The following is a 24,552-nucleotide window of genomic DNA, read 5'->3' as shown; positions in this document are numbered from 1 at the left end:
AAAATCCATTTTCAGTTAAAAAAAAAAAGAAACTTTAGATCAACTTATACAAATAACTTTTAAAAAAATTCTTAATAAACTTAAAGTGTGGGTGTGTGTGTTTATGTGTGTGTGGGTGTGTTTTAAGAGATCAACTCTAGGAAACTGCTGCCAAGCATGATTCTCATAAAAATCGTCTCAAGTAAAAACTGTGTTCCACAAGAGTTGACTATAGTTTAATTAGATAGGATCACATTAGAGCTAGTCTGATCAGTATGATCAGATACTAGGATGTCTAGTGCTCAGGAAATAAATCTAGAAATATTATTACTTTCTGTAAACTGTTTTATCCACTCATCCATGGCTTAGTACCACCTGATTCCAAATCATGGTCTTTTCCTTCTCTTCCCTGCACCCATTTCACACTACAAGTCCCCCCTCCCCACAATTCCAAGTTCTGCCAGTGAAAGATGCAAAAGCATGGCGTTACATTTCCTGTGTTATATAAGGGCTGAATCCAAATGGCGCAGGAAATGCTCCTGTAATGAAGGGGAATCCATAAATCAAAATAGAAGCTAAGGAAATAAGACTGAAAGTAGCATGAATTAAGAAAATAAAAAAATGATATCCAGAAGAAAAGGAACCATTATATATATCTTATGGGAAAGCAAATTAATCCAGACACTATAGAAATCACTGTGTTGGGTCTAAAAGTAAAAAAAAAAAAAAAAAAGAAACCTAAAAGTAGAATTGCTGCTGTAGTTATGGTTTCTATTACTGGGATAAGGATTTATTTCACCTTACACTTCCGGTCGTCTATCAGTGTGGGAAGTCAGGGCAGGTACTAAAGAAGAGGCCTTGCAGGAATGCTGCTTATTGGCTTACTTCCCTGATCTGCTCAGTCTACTTTTTTATACCACTCAGGATCACCTTCCCAAGGGTGGCACTGCCCACGGAGACCTGGGCCCTCTCACATCAATCATCAATCAAAGCAATATCCCACAGACTTTCATTCTTTGTTCTTAGTTCTGCTTCAATATCAAATACATAGTATTTTAGAATTTCATTTTGATTTGCTATTATTTTGGGGGTGCATATTTTTCAGTGGTTTCTCTCACTATCAAATTATATATTCATGACTTAATCCAGTGTGTGGATTTGAACATTTTCCCAGTTTTAGAAAATTACAGAAAGCTTTGGGGTTTTTATGTCTCTTTATCCTATATTTATAATATTATTCTGAAACATTTCGTCTCCTTTCATAAACAACATCTTAGTATTATAATTTTGTTTCAACTACCAAACATAAATAAGAAGGCTCAACGTAATTATAGCCTGTCATGTTTACCCATATGATTTTTCCTTCTTAATGTCCAACATTTCTTGACTTAGAATTTTATTCTATTTAGAAAAATTCCTTTAGCTAGTCTTTAAAAGTAGGTCTAATAGTGACTTATTTCCATTTTCCAAGGCCTGAAAAATATCATGATTTGATTTCTACATTTGAAAAGAAGCTCTTTTTCATTGGACATAAAATTTATAGTTGATATTTCTGTTCTTTTAGCATTTGAAAAAATATTGTATCAGTTTTTCCTTTCTCTGTGATTTCTAGGAGAATTCTGCTATTCTTTTATCCGGTTTTCCTAGTAGCTAAGGTTACTCTTGTGCCTTTCAAAATCTTCTCTCTCTCTCTCTCTCTCTCTCTCTCTCTCTCTCTCTCTCTCTCTCTCTCTCTCTCTCTCTCTCTCCTCTTTCCTCTCTCCCTCTTTCTCTCTCTCTCTTTCCATTCCTGGATTAATGTATGGAAGAGTCTGATAGACAAAGGTGGTTACTCCGATTTTTTTTTTTTGTATCTGTGGATGTTTGCTTGTTACCGAGTATGTGATCAATTTAAAGAAGGTTCCATGAGGTGCTGAGAAGGTATATTTCTTTCCTGTTTGGGTGGAATATTCTATAGATTTCTGTTAAGTCCATTTGATTCATTACTTCTGTTAGTTCTCTTATTCTCTGTTAAGTTTCTGTCTGGTTGATATGTCCATTGGCGAGAGAGGAGTGTTGAAATCTCCTACTATAGTTGTGGGGTTTTGATGTGTGATTTGAGTTTTAGTAATGTTCTTTTACATATGTGGGTGCTTTTATATTAGGGGCTATCTATATTCAGGATTGAGCTTCAATAAGCAAATAAGACTAATTTCTCTCGTGGAAAGTCCAAAGCCCCTCCTTACTACATCCAGATTGAGCAAGGGTGCTTGTACTCTCTAAAATTGGAGGGGAGGCAGGGAAAGGGTTGTGGAAGGAGTGAGAGGAGGGGAAGAAGTGGGGAATTTGGATTGGTATTTTTTAAAGTAATAAAAAAGTGAGAACAAAAGAGTTTTTTCTCTTTCAAATGAGTCAGTTCCATCTATCTTTCAACACTAGAGGTTTATTAGTATTTGTGAGCATGTTAAAAATATTGACAAAGGCCATAGAACTTTGCATGTATTTCCATAATTTCATGGATTTTTGATTAATAATAAATTCATATTTATGTCAGTAAGTTGGCTATACATCAACATTTACTCCTGATGGCTGTTGGAAATGGCAATTCTTTTATTCAAGTCTTACTAATATTGACACTCATCTTATACATTTCATGTTACACAATGACAAATAGGATAAAGAATTGCTAAGAAACCATTAAAGAGACTACAGGATTCAAAGAAGTTTTCGTAAAAGCCAGAACAGTACACTCATACAAATGCTATAGGAGCCATTGGAGGTAGTTAGGTAAGACATTTAGGAACCCTATCCTGAAGGAATTTTGCAAGACAAAAATCTCTTCAAGACAAACTTGGTCCAAGGGTAGTCCACATGCAGTCAACTCATCTAATGTCAATTCTAGTTAGCCATGGCAGGAAGGTAGGACCATCATGAGATGCAGTTCTGGGGTCAGAGCTGAAAATTTCTCACTTGTTGATCCCATGATGCATGTACCACAAGATCTGATGATAAGAAAATAAGTCTCCACACATCAGTGTTAGGGTTATCTCCTTTTTAATGAATGTTTTATCATTTATTTTTCTGGTGTGTATGATAAACTTTTTGGAATTGGTTTTTGCTTTATATGGTTTTGATATGCCCATATTCCCATGTGATCGCCTTTTAATTTAACTACAGAAGTTCAGAGAAGGTAAGAGTTAAATTGCCTAAACAGATTATTGTTTTAGTCTGTGTCCCATGGTTCTTACTGTGTTATTCATTTCCAGTAAATAAAACAGGAAGTCATTCTGCCTCGGGATTTGTATTCAAAACTCAGCATTTTGTTCTTAGTTCTGTTCCTTCATCTGTCTCAACAGTCCTTTGTGATTTTTGAAGGGCTGGGCAGATGAATCATTGTTTGCCCTAGTGGAGAACCAGGTTTGATGTCTCAGCATGCACACAAAGTTAACATTCAGTAACTCCACCTTCAAGACATGTGATGCCCTCTTCTTGCCTTCCTAGGCATCAGGTACTCATGTGATGCCTATCTATACATACAGGCAAAACACTCCAACACATGACATAAAATGAACACACCTTTGAAAGAAGTAGCAAATGGCCTCTGGGGCAGGGGATGGAAATAGAATCACTCGGTGCAGGGTACTGCCTGAAAACACCAATTGCAATAGCTTAGAGCAGAGCACACTGTACTCCACATAATACTTTCTTCTTCCCACCATGGGCAGAACCCATGCACTTCACAGCACACTTAGGCAAGTTCATTTCATGGCTTGAAAATTAAGTGTCTCTTCTCTAAACATTTAAGCAAAGAATGAAAAGAAAAGCAAAATTTAATGATAGAATTGTGCTGTGTGAAGAAGATGATGCTTTGTTCATACAAAAGAGAAAAGGGAAATAAAGCTCCCAAAGGCATAGTTGAAATCTTTTGAGGAATACTGCTTGGCCTGCTTAAGAGCGCTGTTCAGAAAGTTCTTTTTGTTTCTGAGAGTGAGGGGGAATGGGAGGGATTACAACGAGAGTATAGGGGGGCGGTGTCTGGAGGGTGGAAAAGGAAGGAAAATGGTGATATAATTGTATTTTAATTAAAAATATGTGTAAGATTCTGGGTATGGTGGCACAGGCCTTTAATCCCAGAATTTGGGAAGCAGAAGCTGGTAGATCTCTGGGAGTTCAAGACCAACCTGCTCTATCTAGAAAGCAAGCTCCATGACAGTCAGGGCTACATAGTGAGCAACTTTCTCATTAAAAAAGGTATTAAAATATAATTTTTCCATTTTTTGAGATAGGATTTCTTTGTAGCTTTGTAGCCTGTCCTGGAACTTGCTCTGTAGACCAGGCTGGCCTCGAACTCACAGAGACCTGCCAGTTTCTGCCTCCCGAGTGCTGGGATTAAAGGCATGTATCACCACCTCCTGGCTAAAAATAAAAGTTTTTAAGTGTTTTGTAGGAACAGAAAAAAGTATGTTTGCTTGTATTGCCTATTTTGAGACATTAGCAAAATAAACCATTAACTGCTTTCTTCCCACAGATGAGGGGTATGTCTGATAAGTCACTGAGACTAGTGTTGTCCACATTTAGCAACATACGGGAAGAACTTGGACATCTTCAAAATGACTTGACAGTAAGATTTGTTTCAAGATTTCTTTCCAAAATGTTTCTGATTCTTAGTTTCCTAACAGAAATGAAAATATTCAATATACTTTTAAAATGTATTACAATATTACAATATTACACCTACCTAGACATAAATTATTTGTGAAATAGCTAATTAGCATTGAAAGATGACAAAAGAACTTCCCCACAAGTGCATGAGTATATATTGACATGCACCTATCATTTAATTTACCACTAACATAATTTAGTGCTTAAAGCCAGAGTTGCCTACAAAATTAGAACAACCATAGTCATTTAATAAAAATTCCCTTCTTTACTGTAATAATAAAGCATACTTTGAATTTCTCTTTAAATAAAACAACATGAAAACCCCTTCCTGCCAATACATAAACTTTCATATTTTTTTATTTTAATTGTACTTTTGGTGCCATCAGATAGAACATTCTGAATGCTCTCTTCACAGTGAAAAATACCTTGAGGACTTTGGAGAGCTTTTTTCCTAATTTTCTGGTTTGTTTCTGCATTCTCATGAGTGTAGTTGAACATTAATTTGAAAATTGTCCACCTGCTGGGATTAAGAAGTCTTTGTAGATTGAAGTAAGACATAAAAATGATTGAACACTTTCTGCTTCATTGCACTTAGCAGTAGCCAATCTATCAAAACAGCCCTTCTAATACATGTTTTCAAAGCTTGGGTTTTTCTGTCTTAGCTTTTGCTTGACTTTGAAGAATTCTACATTTTTAAGCAGTTACAGATGAAACAAGTTTTTATTTAAATTTTGCAACATAAACAAGACTTTGCCTGTTAACAATTTTATATAACTCTGATTCCTAATAAATAATTTATGCCTTTAGTCTCTGGAAAATGACAAGATAAGACTTGAGAAGGACTTGGCATTCAAAGAAAATCAAATAAAAGAGTATGAAGAACTCTTGGCATCAGTGAGAGCAAATAATCGCCAACAGCAAGTAAGTTAATGTCTTTTGTAGTTGATACTCTAGATTGACAGCTTTCCATATGCACAGTTACTGGCATACTGAAGTTCTAAGATACAGTCCAGAGAGTCTTAGTGTGGTGGAACAATTTGTTCACCTAAGAATTCAACAGCTATGCATATTTTCTTTTTTGTGTGTTTTTTGTTTTTTGTTTTTTGGTTTTTTTATGGGGAAGATTTGAGACAAGGTTTCTCTGTAGCTTTGGTGTCTGTCCTGGAACTAGCTCTTGTAGACCAGGCTGGCCTTGAACTCACAGAGATCTGCCTGCCTCTGCCTCCAGAGTTCTGGGATTAAAGGCATGCAACACCACCACCTGGCTAGCTTTGCATATTTTCAACATCTGAATGTCCTCTCAAAACACAGACACAGACACACACACACACACACACACACACACACACACACAAAACAAAACCTGGCAACGTTATGTGTTATATAGTATACTCAGCACACAGTTCTCTGTACTTTGGATCAACAGGAATTGTTGCTGAAAGTCTATGTTTACTCATTCTTTTAATCTAATGCTATGTTAATGGAAAAAGAAGCTTTGTAGATCTTGTTTGTTTACTGAATAAACAAGGGAATGAATTCTATGCACTTTTACACTTGACTGAGCAGAGATAAATCTAACCAAGCTCTAATGATGCCCAAGAGTTTGTTCTCTCTTTTTGTTTCTCATGGCTTTCCCAAAGATTTTATAAAGTTGATATTTTTTTTTACCACGATCAAGGGCATGATTATTTTAGTGATTATTAGTATACTATGATGTGGTCAGACTATCATGAATATAATAATAAATTGGGACACTGGAAATTTTATATAAATGTTGTTTCTTTTTACTCAAGTTAGGCAAATGAGATTATGGACAATCTTAATGTTTAGTATGATGTTTAAAATATCATCAAGGGCAAGAATCTCAAAAAATTTAGTTTGAAACATTTGCTTTATTTTTCTCAATAAATCACTTAAAAGGCCATTTCCTCTTTAAAATCAAAATGCATTTTCATATGGACTTGTGTCTTCTTTGCAGCAAGGACTTCAAGACTCAAGCTCAAAATGTCAGACATTGGAAGAAAATAACCTTTCTCTTCGACATACACTATCAGACATGGAATACAGACTAAAAGAACTAGAATATTGTAAACGTAATTTAGAGCAAGAGAATAAAAACCTTAGAATACAGGTACTAATCTTTATTATTGTCCTAGTTAACTAATTATAAAGCTATCATTGTTAACAGAATATACACACTTCACCTTGTGAAGTACATTGACTCCATTCTGTTGACCTTTAATGAAAGTTTTATCATGGTGACACTTGAACTTTGTCAAATGACCTCTCAAGGTCATTTTAATTATTTTAATGTATTATTTAATCACATGGTATTCATGTCATAATAAATATTGAAACCTAATATATATTTCCTTCTTAACAATCCAATTACAGACAGTTATTTTGGTTTTGTACAGGTGTCTGAGACTTGCACAGGCCCAATACTACAGGCTAAAATGGATGAGATTGGCAACCATTATATGGAGATGGTAAAAAACTTAAGAATTGAGAAAGACAGAGAAATCAGCAAGCTAAGGGTATGTTGATCCTACATTGAATAAATATACATGTCTATAGAAACTTTTTTCAACAAAAGTGATGCTTGGACCTTGACAGGTAACTGAGACATTAAAAACACTTGCTATTCAATCATGAGGAGCAGAGTTTGGGTCTGATCACCAATATAAGAAGCCAGTAAGTCTTCAGATGCCTGTAACTACAGCTCTCCAAGATCTAGCTCCCTCCTCTGGCCTCCTTACACATGCATGAAAAGATAATTTTTTTAAAGAAAATGATTTTCATCACCATCAGCACCACTCCCCCACCCTATCACCATTAAAAAGAAAAATAAATATGATTGTTTTAATTTTAAATCTACAAAGAAAAATATGTAAGTTAAAGAATTTTAATGTCTTCTAAAACCTTTTCTTATAATTATATTTCTGAATATTATAAGCAATGAAATTTATAAAGTGCTATCGTAAATTAAATTATTTTCTACTGTAGGTAAATTTTTCTTCTCACATGTTAAAGAGATATTAATTTCATTACCTTGATTTTTGAAATATTTAACAATTTATGTTTAGGATATGGGTGGAGGACCCTTCATAAAATTGCATGTTTACTCAGAATAGAGTAATATTTAAAAATATACAGCTAAGAGCCATAGTTTATCTGAGTGATTATAAATATTTTAGTTAACTTTTTTTAATTAAATAATTACACACCGGCCAGTGGTGGCGCACTCCTTTAATCCCAGCACTCAGGAGGCAGAGGCAGGCGGATTTCTGTGAGTTCTTGAGATCAACCTGGTCTACAACAGCTAGTTCCAGGACAGGCACCAAAGCTACAGAGGAACCTTGTCTCAAAAAAAAGCAAAATAAAAAAATAATAATTATACCGTTTCCTCCTTCTCATTCCTCCCTCTAATTCCTTCTGTATATATACCCGTCCTTTGCTTTCTCTAGATAGCCTGGCCTCTTTTACTTTAAATGTTACTATTATGTATTTTTTACAAATGCCTAAATACATAAATACAACCTGCTCAACCCATTTAGTGTTACTTATATGTATATAATTTTAAAGTTAAACATTTGGTATTGAATAGCCAATTAAAGAATTTATCCCTAAGGAAACTTATTTCTCCCACTCTCTGCATTCTGTAGTTGCCTGCAATTCTTTGTCTATGGGTTCAGCCTGGTGATATCTTCCCCTTCTGTGTTAGCATGTCTATTGGGGTTATACTTCTTCATGTCTTGTTTAGGCAGCCATATTGTTGAGGCACCATGGGTGAAATTTCCCAGTCATTTCTAGAAGGTCAATCTCACAGCAGATTTACTGGTTCTCTGGCTTTTAGAATCTTCCTGCCCCCACCCCCTATTCCTTCCATGATGTTCCCTGAGACTTAGGTTGAAGAATTGTGTTTTAGATGTATCAATTGGGGCTCCTCATGATCATTTGCTCTCTGTATTTTAATAAATTATACATATTAAGGACTTTGTCATTCATGGTGAGTTATGCTGGATTTCGTCTATCTATATTTTACATCAAAATTAGGACATTTGCAAGAATACAGTATGTTGCCTTATAATTTCATGCTGAATTGATTTAACTAACCCTTAATTTATTGTGTTCTAAATGTAGTCAGATACATTTAAATATTTTAATGAACAAAATGGCCAATGATTTTTCTCATCTTATATCGGTGAAGTTTTTTTTTTCTAAAATCAATTAAATGAAACTTAATTAGTTAATAGATCTACTGATCATTCTGAAATTTCTTCCACTGGTTTCCTCTTTTCCAACTTAATGTTATTACTAGCACTTTAACTAAGCAGCTTCTATTCCCATATATGTGGAAGTGAGTAAGAAAATTTGTACTTTGTATTTGAGCATCTTTTCTTTTGAGTTGCAGCCACTATTATGTTATTCTGGATTCCTTCGGGGATTCATTTAACTCTTTTGAAAATAATGCTTATCTCTCTGGGATTCTGTGAAAATTCATTTAAGACATGCATCACGAATCATTTTGTGCACTGAGAGTTACAGTGTAACATTAAGATTGAAGGTGCCTTAATTAGTGTTTGAAGAAATCTGAAATGTCTATATTTTAGCTTTATTTTATTGTTATGGCCTAAAGCAATTGCTTGTACTTTAATTGTAAATATCAAACACAAATTTTTAAAATGAGAAATTTCTAACTGATATTTCAGATTATATTTTATATCAATAAAATTAGCTACACATTTATGGAAATTGATACAGTATTTTTCACTCGATGACTTGGCATAACTATACTTCACTGGAATTATATGTTTTTTAAAAAGCATTATAATAAAATTCTTATTTCTAAATCCTTAGTCTCAATTAAACCAGTACCAAAAAGATGTTTCCAAAAGAGAAGGAAGTTGCAGTGACTTCCAATTCAAGCTTCATGAACTGACAAGCTTGCTGGAAGAAAAGGATTCTCTTATAAAGCGTCAATCAGAGGTAAGAAGAAAGGAAAACATATGGTGGAGAAGAATGTTACAATAGGTTCTGTAGAGTAAATACTTTCCATGGATTAAAAAAGAAGACGTTAAACTGCAGGAGTGGTTCAGTTGTGAAAGGCTAGACACTTAGAACATCAAGGAAAGGACACCTTACCAGGACATACTTTACTACACATGAGAGGACATATATGAATAGTAAGATTTCCACTTGAAAAATAATTCAACTGAAAGCAAAATTGAAGTTAAAGGAAAAAGACTGGTGGTGTACTTTTACTATTTCTAAGATATTTAATTTATATTTCATTAGCAGTGAAATTCCCCAAAGCCCGAGATCTCATTCCTAGGTCATGAACTAATCTTTCATTAAGGTACTATATTATATCAGCAGCAAGTAGCCCAAAATCTGTCATACAGTAAGTACTAAAGGAACTATTAAAAACAATGGGCTAATATTTTATTTCTGTTATTTAAAAATGGCACTTGCAGTTTTCTGTTTGGACTCTGCATCCACTTCCTTATTGAAATTTCACCATCATCATCATTATTAATTAGCCTAACTTTAAACTGTTCAGAACAAAATTACATTCTCATACTGAGAAAAGCATGTCCAATCAATTGTTGATATCCTACCTCAGTTAGTGGGGTTCTTCAAAGGCATGTATAGCATTTTGGCTACTGTGGATCAAGATTAGTAGGATTAGAACATTTTACATAAAAACAAAGCAAGAGAAGTGGTGGGGGTTATTCTTAGTAATCACATTAGTTCATGTTTATATTTCTATTTAAAGAATCATTGTGTTTTCTTTGTAAGGAACTCTCAAAGTTGAGGCAGGAAATATATTCATCTCATAACCAACCCTCCAGTGTTGGAAGGACAACAATCACCACAAAAAAGTAATGTACTTTAAAATGGCATTTGAATATGTGAAGTTATTATAAAATTTAAGTTGTTATTCTCTTAGTTGATGTGTAGATCACTATAAAGAGGTTGATTTTTACTCATAAGCAATTATACTGAAGAATGGATGTTCAGAAAAGGCATTACTATCATAGTTAGGATAATTGTGTATTGTAGCATAATTAATAAAAACACAGAGACAGAAATGGGGTTCAACCTGAAGGTCAGAAAAGCAAAACAGTCAGCCACTGGCTCTTACCTCTACCTCATTCCAAAAATGGCGATCCTGCCTCCAGGAATTTCAGACTGAGACTGTGTGCGAGAGCTGTCTCCTCCTGTTTTATATTCCACTCTAGGGCTGGGATTAAAGGCATGCACCCCTGTTGCTCGGTTTCTGTGACAAACTAGTGTGACTCCTGGGATTCAAGGTGTGTGTCACCACTGCCTGGTCTGTAAGGCTAATCAGTGCAGCTGTTTTACTCTCTGAACTTCAGGCAAGCTTTATTTATTAAAATACAAATGAAATATCACTACAGTGTATAATTTATAGAATGTACTAGAGAAGTAAAAATAAATAATTGGTTATTATGTATGATTATATGTATATAACATTATATATATCATAGTGCATGTATACACACACACACACACACATATATATATATATATATATATATATATATATGAAATCCATATATTCTTTAAATAGATTTCTATTAAATTCCTTTCCCCCTTTCAGTTGGCTAGTTTTTATGGTAGAATATTAATTTTATTCCACTGATCTGTCTGCATTTATGTCACTGTCACACTATTATTCCTATAGGTTTCAGTAAGTTTAAAGCAGGAGTACTACTCTTCAAATCATTCTTGCCTACATTATTTTTTTTTTACTAGTGGACTCTTGCTTTTTTATATATGAATGTTAGGACATGTTTGTAGAATTATATAAAACACAATGTATTTGTACCTTGTTAATTCTCATTACATTTCATATATATATATATATATATATATATATATATTTCTTATTAACATCTTAAAAATAGTAACTATTGTTACATGTGTATGGGAACTTTTAGAGTTAAACTCTATCTTTAATTCATTATTTCCTATCCAAATTCTTTATTCTTTTGTTTGGAGTATGTGCAGATCTTGTGCATATTGTCACCTTCTTTGTGACTTCATATGTATACGTGCCCTGTTGTTTCTGGAAAATACTTTTCCTTGATGTTATTGACCACCTCTGATTCCAAAGTCAATTCTTTTTTGTCTTTTTTTTCTAAATATATATTTTATTTGTTTTACAACCCAACCACGGTTTCCTCTCCTTCGTCTCATCCCTAATTCATCCCCTCATTTCCTCTCTGCTCCCCCATCTGCCCCTTCCCACCTCATCCTTTGTCTCTATTAGGGCAGGGCTCCCATTGTTATCAATCAAATATGGCATACCAAATCGATGAGGCAACCCAGTATGAGTATGAGAGTCCCAAAGGCTGACAAAATAGTCAAAGATAGCCCCTGCTCCCAATGTTAGGAACCCCACAAGAAGACCAAATTACAAATTATAATATATAATCAGAGGGTCTAGTTAACTTCCATGGAGGCACCCTGTTTGCCGGTTCAGACTCGGTGAGCTCCTATGAGCCCAGGTAGTTGAATCTGTGGGGTTTTTTTGTGGTGTTTTTGACCCCTCTGGCTCCCACAGTTCTTCCTATTTTCAGCAGGATTCTCCCCAATGTTTATGTCTAATGTTTGACTGTGGCTCTTTGCATCTGTTTCCGTGAGTTGCTACATGAAGCATCTCTAATGATGATTGGGCTAGGCACTAATCTATGAGTATAGCAGAATATCATTAAGAATTATTTCATTGCTTTTTTCCAGTTGTTTTTGGTTTTATCCTAGGTCTCTGGGTTATATAGCATCTTGTTCCTGGCCCACCAGGTAGTATCATAGGTGGGATCTCTCTTGTGGCATGGATCTAAACTGGACCAGCCATTGGTTGGCCACTCCCATAATTTTTGAGCCACCCATACCTCAACACATCTTGTAAGCAAGACAATTTGTAGATTGAAAGTTATGTGACTGCATTGGTGTCCCGATCCTTTCACTGGATGTCTTGCCTGGTGACAGGAGATGGCTGGTTCAGAGTCCATATTCTCCACTACTAGGAGTCTAGAAGGTATCAAAAGATGGAAAGATCTCCCATGCTCATGGATTAGTAGGATTAGCATAGTAAAAATGGTGATTTTACCAAAAGCAAGATTGATTCAATGCAATCCCCATAAGAATTCTAACATAATTCTTTACAGACATTGAAAGAAAAATACTCACTTTATATAGAAAAACAACAAACCAAGGTAGATAAAAATAGTCCTGTACAATAAAAGAACTTTCGTAGTTATCACCATCCCTGATTTCAAGCTCCACTACAGAGCTATAGCAATAAAAACTGCATGGTGTTGGCATAAAAGCAGACAGGTGGATCAATGGAATTGGATGAAAGTTTCAGATGTAAATTCATACACCTATGTACATCTGATGTTCGATAAAGAAGCCTAAGTAAAATAATGGAGGAAAGAAAGCATCTTCAATAAATTGTGCTAGTCTAAGTGGATGTCAGCTTATAAAGAAAGCAAAGAAATCCATATCTATCACTCTGCACAAAACTCAAGTCCAAATGGATCAAAGGCCTCAACATACAACCAGATACACTGAATCTGTCAGAAGAGAAGGTGGAGAATAGCCCTAAACACATTGGCACAAGATACAACTTTCTGAACAGAATATCAATAATGCAGGCACTAAGATTGATAATTAATAACTGGGACCTCATGGAACTGAAAAACTTCTATAAGGAAGGACACCATCAATAGGGCAAAATGGCAGCTTTAGACTGGAAAAAAATTTTCTTCAAGACCACATAGAGGGCTGATATCCAAAATATATAAAGAACTCAAGAAACTAGACATCATCAAACCAAATAATCCAATTAAAAATGGGATGCAGTTTCTAAACAGAGAATTCTTAACAGAGGAATCTCAAATGGCTGAGAAACACTTAAGAGATGTTCAACATTCTTAGCCATCAGGGAAATGCAAATCAAAACAATTCTGAGATTCCATCTTACACCTGTCAGAATGGCTAAGATTAAAACACAAGAAACAGCTCATACTGCTGAGGATGTGAAGCAAGGGGAACAACACTCCACTGCTGGTGGGAATGCAAACTAGTAGAACCACTTTGGAAATCAGTATGTGATTTCTCAGAAAATTGGGAATTGATCTACCTCAAGACCCAGCTTATAAAATTTCTGGGAATATAGCTAAATGACGCTCCATCCTACCAAAAGGACACTTGCTCAATTATGTACATAGCACCATTATTTGTAATAGCCAGAAACTGGAAACAACCTAGATGTCCCTCCACCAAAGAATGGATAAAGAAATTGTGGTCCATTTACACAATGGAGTGTTATTCACTGTTAAAAACAATGACATCATGAAATTTGAAGGCAAATGAATGGTCCTAGAAAAAAATCATCCTAAGTGAGGTAACCCAGGCCCAGAAAGGCAAACATGATATGTACTCACTTATGAGCGAATATTAGCTGTAAAGGACAATCCCACTACAATCCACAGACCCAGAGAGACTCAACCACAAGAATTGCTCAAGGGTAGACACATGGATCTCCATGGGAAGGGGAAGTAAAAAAAATCTTATGGGTGGACTCAGGTGGGTAGGTATGTGAACATAAAGAATCAGATGGAGGGAGAGAGTACTGAGAGAGACAACAGAAATTGGGGGATATCTTGAGGATGAGATAGAAACCTAGCACAACAGAAATTTCCAGAAATCTATGAGGTTGAGCCTAGCTAAGCGAGCAATTCTTTTCATTTTAAGAGATGCTCTTACTATGCACCCCTGGTGTTGTATATACTTTTCTGTTGCTGTGAAGTGACACCATGACCAAAGTAAAATATAATAAAAGAGTTTTCTTGAGGGTTTGCTTACAGTTTCAGAAGGTGAGTCCTTGATCATCAGAGTAGGAAGCATGGTAGGTAGGCAGGATGGCATGGCACTGGTAGGAAGCATGGTAGTTAGGCAGGATGGCATGGCACTGGAAGAGTAGCTGAGAGTTACCTCTGGTCCACAATCTCGGGGAAGAATTGGGGAGAGAGAGAAAGAAAAGAAAGAGGAGGAAAGAGAGAGACTGAGAGGAAGGACTAGACCTGGGATTTTGAAGCCCACCCCTAGTCACACACCTCCTCCCACAAGATCACACCTTCTAATCCTTCCCAAGACAGTTACACTAATTAGGGACCAAACATTCACATGTATGATCCCATGAGGGGCATCCCCATTTAAGCCCCATACCTGGTTGGCCTGGAATTCTTGGTTGACCAGGCTGACCTCCAAACCACAGAAATGCACTTGCCTCTGTCTCCCAACTGCTGGGATTAAAGGTGTACACCACCATGCCCAGTTGCCTTTCAGTTAATGAAACAGTAATTTGTAGTTTTCAAATTATAAATCTTACATTCTTTGCTATGTTCTGTCCTAAGTATTTTTAATGATACTGTCAGTATATTTTCTTTAAAGAATCTTATACTATATAAATCTTAAACTTCTTTGCTACATTTATTTGTAAGTATTGGAGTTTTGTTTTCATGTTATTGTTAGTCCAATTATTTTCTTTCTTTCTTAAGGGAAAAAGCTTCATGTGTATGGTGTTTTGCCTGCATGTGTGTCTGTGTCCTGTATACATATCTGGGTGAATGGGAAGTCCAGAAGAGGGCATTGGATCTCCCAAAACCAGGTCGTAGATGGTTTTAAGCCAGAGTCCTCTGAAAGAGCAGCCAGTGCTCTGAACCTCCGAGCCATCTCTCTAACTCCTAAAATTGTTGTCTTAACTTTATTTTCATATTACTCATTATAAAGATATAGGATCACAGTTGGTAGTGTGTGTATTCATTTTATATTCCTCAAAGTTAAAGATATAATAGTTTGTTTTTTGCTGAATTCATCAAAATTATCTTATGAGATCATTTCATTTGCAAATAATTTCTTCATTTTCATTCTACGTACATTTTACTTCCTTTTTAAATTGCCTTGATACTTCCAATACAATACAATGTTAAATAGAAATAAGAAAGGGAATTTTTTTCATTTTACTGTTCTTGGTTAGTGGGTGGGTGAAATTTACTCAGTACTTTTAAAATATGTTAGCTGTGAGTTTTCATCTAATTGAAGATGTTCACTTCTGTTCTTTATAAAGTTCTTTTTCAAGTTATGACAGTGCTAGAAAATTTATATTAGATGATCAAAAGAGTACATGCATGGGTCTGTAAATAATATATTACATTAAGTGATTTCTAAGATGTTACAATCTCATATTGTTTGAATCAAATGCTCTTTTTCATGTTACACAATTATTGTGTATGTTATTAGATTTGATTTACACAATTATTTTTATATGTTATTAGATTTGATTTACTAGCATTTTGTTGAGAATTTTTACTTCTACATTCCCAAATGATATTAATCTGTTTTTGTCCTTTACTCTTGTGATGTATTTCTTGTTATGGTAGCAGGGTACAACTTACTTTAGAAAATGAAATCAAAATTGTTTGTGTGTGTGTGTGTGTGTGTGTGTGTGTGTGTGTGTGAGTGTGTTTAATCTAAATCTTTGGGAGAGTTTCCAAGGACTAGCATTAATTCTTTGAGTTCCTGATACACTATACTTGTTGCAAATATTTGAGAATTGTTTTTCCTTTGTGGGAAGTTAGTTTCTGCTTGCTTTGTTTTTCATAGTTTTTCTGTTTGTTCCTGTGAGATTTGCTCTTGGTATTCTCCCAAGAATGTATACATTTCATCTGTGTTATGTAGTCTTTCAACATAGAGATTTTCATAGAACTTCTATGTTATGATTTTTATTTTTTCAAAGTCAGTAATAGTGATTTTCCCTTTTCCTTATATGATTTTAGTAATTTGAGTTCTTTCCTTTTTCTTGGTCAATCTGTATTAACATTTTGCTTTTCATTTATACTTATTTTTATTGATTAAATTTGTTCTTTATAAAATTCAATTTCACACAGGTACACAATGAACTCTATCTATTCTCACTTCCCATTGTTTATTTCCCTCATCTGTCATCTACCCCTCTTCCCTACAAATTCCTTCCCCATATCCATGGCTTTTTTTTCTTCAAAGTCAATAATAGTGACCTTCTATTATTATACCTGTGCAATTTTAGCAATTTGAGACCTTTCTCTTTTTCTTGGTCAATCAATGTTAATGATTTAGAAATAATTTTGATTTCAGTGATCTCTGTTTACCTCCAATTTAATCTTTATTTTTTGGACTTTTGATACAAGTTTTCTTTGTAGCTTTCGAGCCCATCCTGGAACTTTCTCTTGTAGACCAGGCTGGTCTTGAACTCACAGAGATGCACCTGCCTTTGCCTCCTGAGTGCTGGGAATAAAGGCATGTGCCACCACTGCCCGGTTAAAATTTTATTTTATACTAGGGTGTGTGTGTGTTTTTTAAAAATGGTCTCTAAGAGGGGCTGGAGAGATGGTTCAGAGTTTAAAGAGCACTGGCTGCTCTTCCAGAGGTCTGGAGTTCAATTCCCAGCAACCACATTGTGGCTCACAACCACCTGTAATAAGATCTGGCGCCCTTCTCTGGCATGCAGGCATACATGGAGGCAGAATGCTGTATACATAATAAATAAATCTTTAAAAAATGGTCTCTAAGATACAAACCTATGTGATTGGGATTGTTATTTTCTTATAAAAGAGGCAATATAACTAATATTTTTCTTGAGCCTTGCTTTATTTATTGTTTAAAAATAACACTTAACTTACAAATATTTGAGAATTTCTGAAGGTATTCACTTTTATTTCTGATTTTACTTCATTTTAACTGGAACATACACTGTTCTTAAAGTTGTTGACTTGTTTCATAGTCTAACAGTCTATCCCACACAAAATTCCATATATATTAAAATACATATTTTAATTCATTTAGGTAGAAAATACTATTGATATCTTCTAGGTATGGTTGTAAAGTGTTATTCAAGCCTATTTCCATGTTCACATACTGTCCAGTCTATTATGTGTAGAAAGCGGTTACTGAAACCATGTTCATTTCTGCCCAGTTTTAGTTCATGCAGTTTTGAATTCTATTATTAGGTTTATATATGTATATTATTTATAATGACTTTTGAAACATCCTACAGAATTTCTTTTTTAAGTGCATTTATTTATTTTGAATATGGATGCCACGGCAAACATATGTTGATTACAGGACCACTTGTGGGACTTGATTTTCCTATTCCATCAAGTACATTCTGATGGTTGAACTCTGGTCATCAAGCTCAGAAGAAAGGGTTAGCAATGTTCTGGCCTTCAGTGTAATGCAAAAGTCTTTAAACTCTCAAAGACTGGTTCCAATGACCTATTTCTTCCATCAAGGCCAGACCTCCTAAATGTCCCCAGACAACTCTACCAACTAGGGACGGGACATTCAAATTTCTGAGATTGTGGCAGACAGCTCATTCAGACCACCACACAGAAGTTTCAGTCCATGGTTGTTTGCTCTTGCTACCTTTATTTAGCCTACGGTAACACACAACTTCTTAGCAGTGAACACATGACAGAAGTAGTTGTTTGTCACATGACAGTCAAGAAGTAAAGAAGATGAGAGGTCCGGCTATTATCTCAACATCTTCTATGTCATACCTCCAATGACCTTAGTTTAGTTACTTTCACTTGACCTCATCTCCTAAAGGTCATGTCACTTTCTAGTAGTGCTACAGATTAGTAACCACATTCGCTTTTCAAAAACTTACTTACCTACATTATAGCAGAATTTTCTGCTATATAGTATATATAATATAATTGTTTTTTCTAAGGCTTTTTTTAAATTTAGAGAATTACTTTTTGTTTGCTTATTTTTAAATAGCATAAGTAGCTGGTTCTTTATATAATTGAACAATTTACAGTTAGAAAGCATATTAAAAACCATTATACTTACTGCAACTATCTACAAGGTGTGTTGAAATCTACCATCTTGCTAGATGCTTGCTGTTTGTTCAACATTCTTATTGTTCCTTCTTTTCCCATCTTTTATTTAGAATTTTTCATGATTATATATAATCTATGTTATTTGTTTATATGTGTATTTATTTTCATTATTTTATAGTTTATAATAAATAGCATAATTTAGCCTATCAATCTACCTTCAAACACTATTATACTCTATTATATGAAGCACATTTCTATCTCTTCTTTATGATCTTTTTTCTATTTTTACCATATGTACTTTCTCATATACATAATGAAAAAAGTTACTTTTAAAAGTTAACTACTTTTTAAAACATATTGAGAATAACAAAACAATTATTTTTTAATTTTAAGACATAATTGTCTTTTCTGATTCTATTAATTCTTTATCCTGGGTCCAAATTTTTATTCAGTATCACCTTTTCTCTGCCTGCATTTTTGTGCTGCTCTTCTAGCAAACAATTCAATCGGCTTTTTAAGTTGGAAAGCAGTCTTTATCTTGCCTACATTATTCAAAGTGAGAATAGTAACCTTCTATGTGACAGGTATATGCTCCTAATCACACTACATATCTGACACCCTGAAAAGTATAAACCCTTATATAAACTTTGTCTTTTCTTATTTTATTTTAAAAACAGATGTTATCAATATCAGCATATAATTTTTCCTTTATTGAGTACAGATGTTTTACCTAGTCGCTTAAAGAATGTATATATCTGACTATTCAGCATCACTAACCTTGTGCTTTAGGAAAATAAAATGGTGATGTGTGGTATCATTGGTTGATCTGGTAATAAAGAAAGCTGAGTTACTGTAAGTGAGTGGCATTTATGGCATGGATATATTAGGTAAAGCAATAGTTCACATGGCGAATAAGGTACAACAGAACAAGATTTTATTACCCTACTAAGAATGGTGCAATATTTATAATTTAAGAATTATTTCATGTTGACATTTTTATCTAGTATTTTGGAACATATTTGACAAGGAGTATCGAGAACTGTCATAGTGAGAGGTGGAGCACGATACTGCTTTTTTCTTTGTATAGAATAGCACTAGAGAGGTCTGCCCTTCAAGATAGGGCAGCGGCATACATTATTGTGTTACTTTAACTTGATAAGATTTCTGAAATCCATTTGTTTTTCCTTTTTCTATACTATAAACATGAAAAACTGTCTAAGGAGTGAGCTCATTACTTATGGCTCTTATTTTTATCTTTTCTCTGTATCATTATCCTGTGCTAACAATGATCCAACATGGACAGTGGCAAAGTTTCTCCCCTTTATTAAACATAAAAATAGTGACAGTTTTTCTTTTATATTTGAGAGGGCATTTCATTTGAAATTAGTAAGAAGTCATTCAGGGATAAATTGATTTAAATAGGGGACTGGAAATAGGAGTGGCTACAAATGACAGTTATTTTGTAATATGTGTACATGTTTTTTGCGTATAGGTACAGGACACAATATCCAATCCTAGGTCTCCTGTACGATGACTATGAATATATACCACCAGGAAGTGACACACAGACTATCGTGATCGAGAAAACTGAAGATAAATGGACTCATGTAAGTTTATTTGGGCGTTTCTAGGCTGTTTTAATTAATTATATACTTACAGATTTCAAAACTTAGATACTAAGTATCAAATGCAGTAGACAACTTGAAAGGCAATGGAGCATGAATGTCATGTATCAATAGAATCTGTCTTCTATTCTTGAATGTAAATACTTATTAACTTTTATTGCTTTAAAATTTGAAAAGAGAGTTGTGTCTGTTTTCTCTCTAGATTGTAAGATCCTCCAGCTTTAAATTCTGGAGTTTAATGTAAGGCTGAATACCCGTGCAAATGACATGCATATTTACTATCTATAACTCCCTTCAACATAACCAGACAACATAGATATCAACACCATTCTAAGTAATTCAAGCCATTGTTAAGGGGGTGATTATTTTAAAATCTCTTTCTTATAAATACAGCGACTTTCTTAAGACTTTTACTGCTTTCTTTGTTAACTTTTATAGTAGTGATTGTCAAAGAGGAAATAGACATTCCCTAGCACAGTGGTTCTCTCCAGTGGCATCCATCTCTAAACTCCAGAGCATTTAGTGTCTTTATGCAGTTTCAGTTTTCATTAGTGGTTAACTATATTGGCATCTACTGGGTATAGACCACAGGTGCTCCCATGTCACCTATGGTGTGCAGGACCACTCCATTACAAAAGAATTTTCTATTCCCAAAATTTTAAAAGTGCTGAGCTTCAGCAAACTTGCTAGTATTAAAAAAAGAGCTCTGGAGTTTTTCTTAATTATATACTTCTACAGTTTTACATGATATTTAATAGTAAATCACTGATCATGAGCACAGGAATGTGTAACATTTCTCAGGTACAATGGGCAGAAAAAAGTTTCAGAGTCTCACCTTTCAAACCATACATGACCTTATTTAAAACTGTGTGGAAAGGAACTACTGTGTTATGTTAATATTTAATTTTCAAATGACTTATATACTAAAAACAGACAAAGCAAATCCACGCTTAGTAAACTCAAGAAGTGGTTAATCAGGGAAAGTAGGGCTGATTGCAAGAGAGCATAAGAAGGGCATACAGTTTATGAATAATGTTTTGTTTTCTGAGTTGTGTGGTATTGAGTATATGTGTGCAATTTGGAAACTGAGGTTTAATATATGTATTTTTACTGTCCTTTGGTAATGATGTAATGACAAACAATAAGTTTTAAGTCTTAAAATAATACTTCTCTAATGCTGTTACTAAAATTAAAAGTTGTTAAGTAATGCACTAAAATATATATCTTATAGTCAAATAAGCCCAAACACTTCCGTAATAATAAAAAACTCATGATGATTTTAGTTCTAATGGTCTTTCACACAGTACGAAAGCACCAATCTTTTAAGTTACTAGTGCAAGTAAGCCGTATTTAGTAAATCTCCAGCAAAAATAAAAATACATGCAAAGTTTAATCTTTCAAAGTCATTTTTCTTAGGTCATTAACTAATTGAGAACTGTTACTATCAAGTGATAAAGAGAATTTGATAACTCAAAAACCAGTTATTAACAAAAGTGGTCTGTACAGGGCACATAATTTTCATTTAAGGATAATTTGATGCTGAAAGTTAAGACTCAGAAACAATTGCTAGACTAACTACATGTGCCTCAGAGGTGACAATAGAGTGAGAACCTGTGGAATAAAGAGTCTAGTGTAGTAGCCATTTCTGTGTCACCAGTGAAATAGTTAAGGTCTGAAAGGGTTATAGAAGAATATGTTTATATAAGTTCACAGATGATAGATCTTTATTAATTATCAGAGATGTTTCAGCATATACTTAACCTCTAAATATGACAATAAGAAGAAAATACAACTGATCTCCCTTCTTCTGGCTTGCAGCCATTTAAAACACATGCCTTAAGTCAAAGAGATTATAATTTTATTGAGCATTGTATAAAAGAGTATATTCTGTTAGCAGTATACATACCCAACTGAATAATTTGGGGAACTATGTACATGTAATAATAGCAGCATTTTAAAATAATTGTGAACCAATTTTAAGATACATTTTTTTCTTTTCTAGCCATGAATGGATCCACTTTGCAGGACTACAATTCAAAAGAAATTTTCTGTCTGCATCAGTATTTTAATAGTTATTTTTCTATTGCTAAAGCACAATCAAATTGTGAACCATGGTCCTATCCCAATCAATCTAATGGGATGATTTAATTATGAAGATGAATTCCCCAGCCATTTAGGAGACCTGAATCCTTTTGTGCACATTGAAATATTTGATACAACACTGTACAAATAGGAAAAAAAAACTTTGTTTCAACTCTTGCTGCAGACATTGTAGAACCTAACCTGCTACTTTTATATAAGGTGCTTCATATATGTTGAACTTATTCATAAGCATAGATTCTTTACAACTTATTCTTCTATGTTAAATGTGCAGTTTAGCTACAAGATTCAATGCTATTTTTCAGAAAACAGAGGCAAAGGACAATTAAATTAAAAAATAGGTTAACTAGAGCATGAAATAAACAGCCTAAATGTACATTTCTCATATTGAGTTTGTGAGTAAACAAGAGTGTGGCAATGCTAACATGCCTTGGAAATAGCTCAGTCAGAGGTGGAGGTTAATGTTAATCAAGGAAATGGGCTAATGTCTTTTAAAATAACTACATTAATTAAATTATACATTGTGCAACTTGTTCTAAGTACATATTAGTACCTGGGAAAAATCTGTTCTTTCAAAACATGTTTTCTCCAAGTAATCCCATTCACTTTCTTAAAAACATATAGTACTATAATGTAGTAGTGGGGCAATAAGAATGTAGAAGTTTTCATAGTGATATAGCTATAACATTGAAATATTGCATAATCATAAAAACTTAAGTAATAAAAATAATAAAAGATATTTGATAACTATCATACATGAAGAATATTTTATAGTAGAGTCTTTAATGTATTTAGAAGTTTCTTAGTTGAATTGTAATGACTTTACAGTAAGATACAAGTATTTGTTAAATAAATTACAATAATAAATTTTATAGTATAGCCTAATTAAAACATACATTTTTTTCCATCAAAGTTAGAATTAACATAACAAATATATTCAGGTTACATGTCTAGTACATAGTTTTGTACTAAAATATTTACACAAACCTTTATAAAAATTTTCAATTTATATTGAAAATATATTCTAAAAATTATTCATTATACTAAGAAGCAGTTAAGATAGGCATGGCTGTGGCACTATACTAACTGGACCTATGGCTGAGAAATATTTAAAAAGTCTTGATATGAAATTAAGAGTCTTATTTATATTATCATAACATTTGAGCTAGACATTAAGTTCTGAAACATGAATAAAATTTGTTTTATCAATACAGTGATCCTCTATTTTATGAAAAGATATTTCTCCTCTGTTAGCTACTCATATATGTAACTGTGGCAAAAGTGTAGTATATTTTCTATCCATTAAAAAAGTTGTAAGAGGATGTTTTAATTACCTTGGCAGAAAGCTGCATAATTAGTTTGAAAATGAGAATAAGTAAGACTGTTTCAAAACTACTAAACACTATTCATATCCAAAATTATAGAGCAATTAAGATGACAGCCCATTTGATCACGGATGGTGAGTTAGAGTCATCTAAAAGTTTCTCATTATAGTTACCAACTTTTTTTAAAGAAAAAAACCCTCTTACAAAACTTAATGGCAGAGAGATTTTTCTCTGCATTTGAAAATAAGATCAATAGAATTAAGACAAACTAAATTGACGTATTTTCCTTTCACCAATTCCATGAAGTTTCTCAATGATGTCAGGTGAGGATGCCTGTTTATCTCATTTCTATTTCTATGTTTTCACTTCATATTTGTCAAATAAAATGAAGACTAAAGTCTGGCATGCAAATTTGTGTATATGTCTAAATAAAAAGATGTTAAGCATCTATATGGTCTTTGTGAAATTTCAAATTGGAGATATATAAGAACGATTTTTAGCTTATCTTCATATATTGGCAGGAAGTTTTTATCATTCGAATGTTTATACAGGAGGTTAGAAGCAATACTGTAAAACGAAAACAAAAAACTCTTTTTGATGTTGCCTACTGAAGGTGGAACTTTAACAAAAGTTTGACAACCAACTGATACAAAGTACAATATCATAATACCTTTGCTTACAAATTTATTTTCTAAGCCCAAAAATGGTTTGCTAAGACATTTCTTCCCATCTTTATACTGGTGTTTTAGCCATATTAATTTTTTTCAAACTTGAACACTATAAAAGAAGGGCAATTTAAAAATATATTTAACCATCAAATTTACATCAATTTAACAAAAATCTCTTTGCATTTCTTTCTCATTATTGCAATTTATAAATATTACACTTATTTGGAAAACAGAAATTCTTTTCAAAGTAACTATTTTCAAATAATTTCCTCAAATCGCCCATTTTCACCATGACACA

General features: G+C 33.7%; 1 protein-coding gene across 1 annotated transcript in view; it reads left to right on the top strand.

Annotated features, from left to right (window-relative positions):
- Pof1b (POF1B actin binding protein) overlaps window positions 1-20,167 on the top strand; it is a 69,414-nt gene extending 49,247 nt beyond the window's left edge. Inside the window, 7 exon segments of the mRNA XM_038317373.1 lie at window positions 4,487-4,579; window positions 5,428-5,541; window positions 6,599-6,751; window positions 7,038-7,157; window positions 9,481-9,609; window positions 10,423-10,505; window positions 20,029-20,167. Coding sequence (XP_038173301.1) covers window positions 4,487-4,579; window positions 5,428-5,541; window positions 6,599-6,751; window positions 7,038-7,157; window positions 9,481-9,609; window positions 10,423-10,505; window positions 20,029-20,167 — 831 coding nt within the window.
- The last annotated feature ends 4,385 nt before the right edge of the window (window positions 20,168-24,552 follow it).

This window comes from Arvicola amphibius, chromosome X (genome assembly GCF_903992535.2).
Source record: "Arvicola amphibius chromosome X, mArvAmp1.2, whole genome shotgun sequence".
Lineage (NCBI taxonomy): Eukaryota > Metazoa > Chordata > Mammalia > Rodentia > Cricetidae > Arvicola > Arvicola amphibius.
The sequence above is the reverse complement of the archived record's forward strand: the minus strand, read 5'-3'. Positions and strand labels throughout refer to the sequence as shown.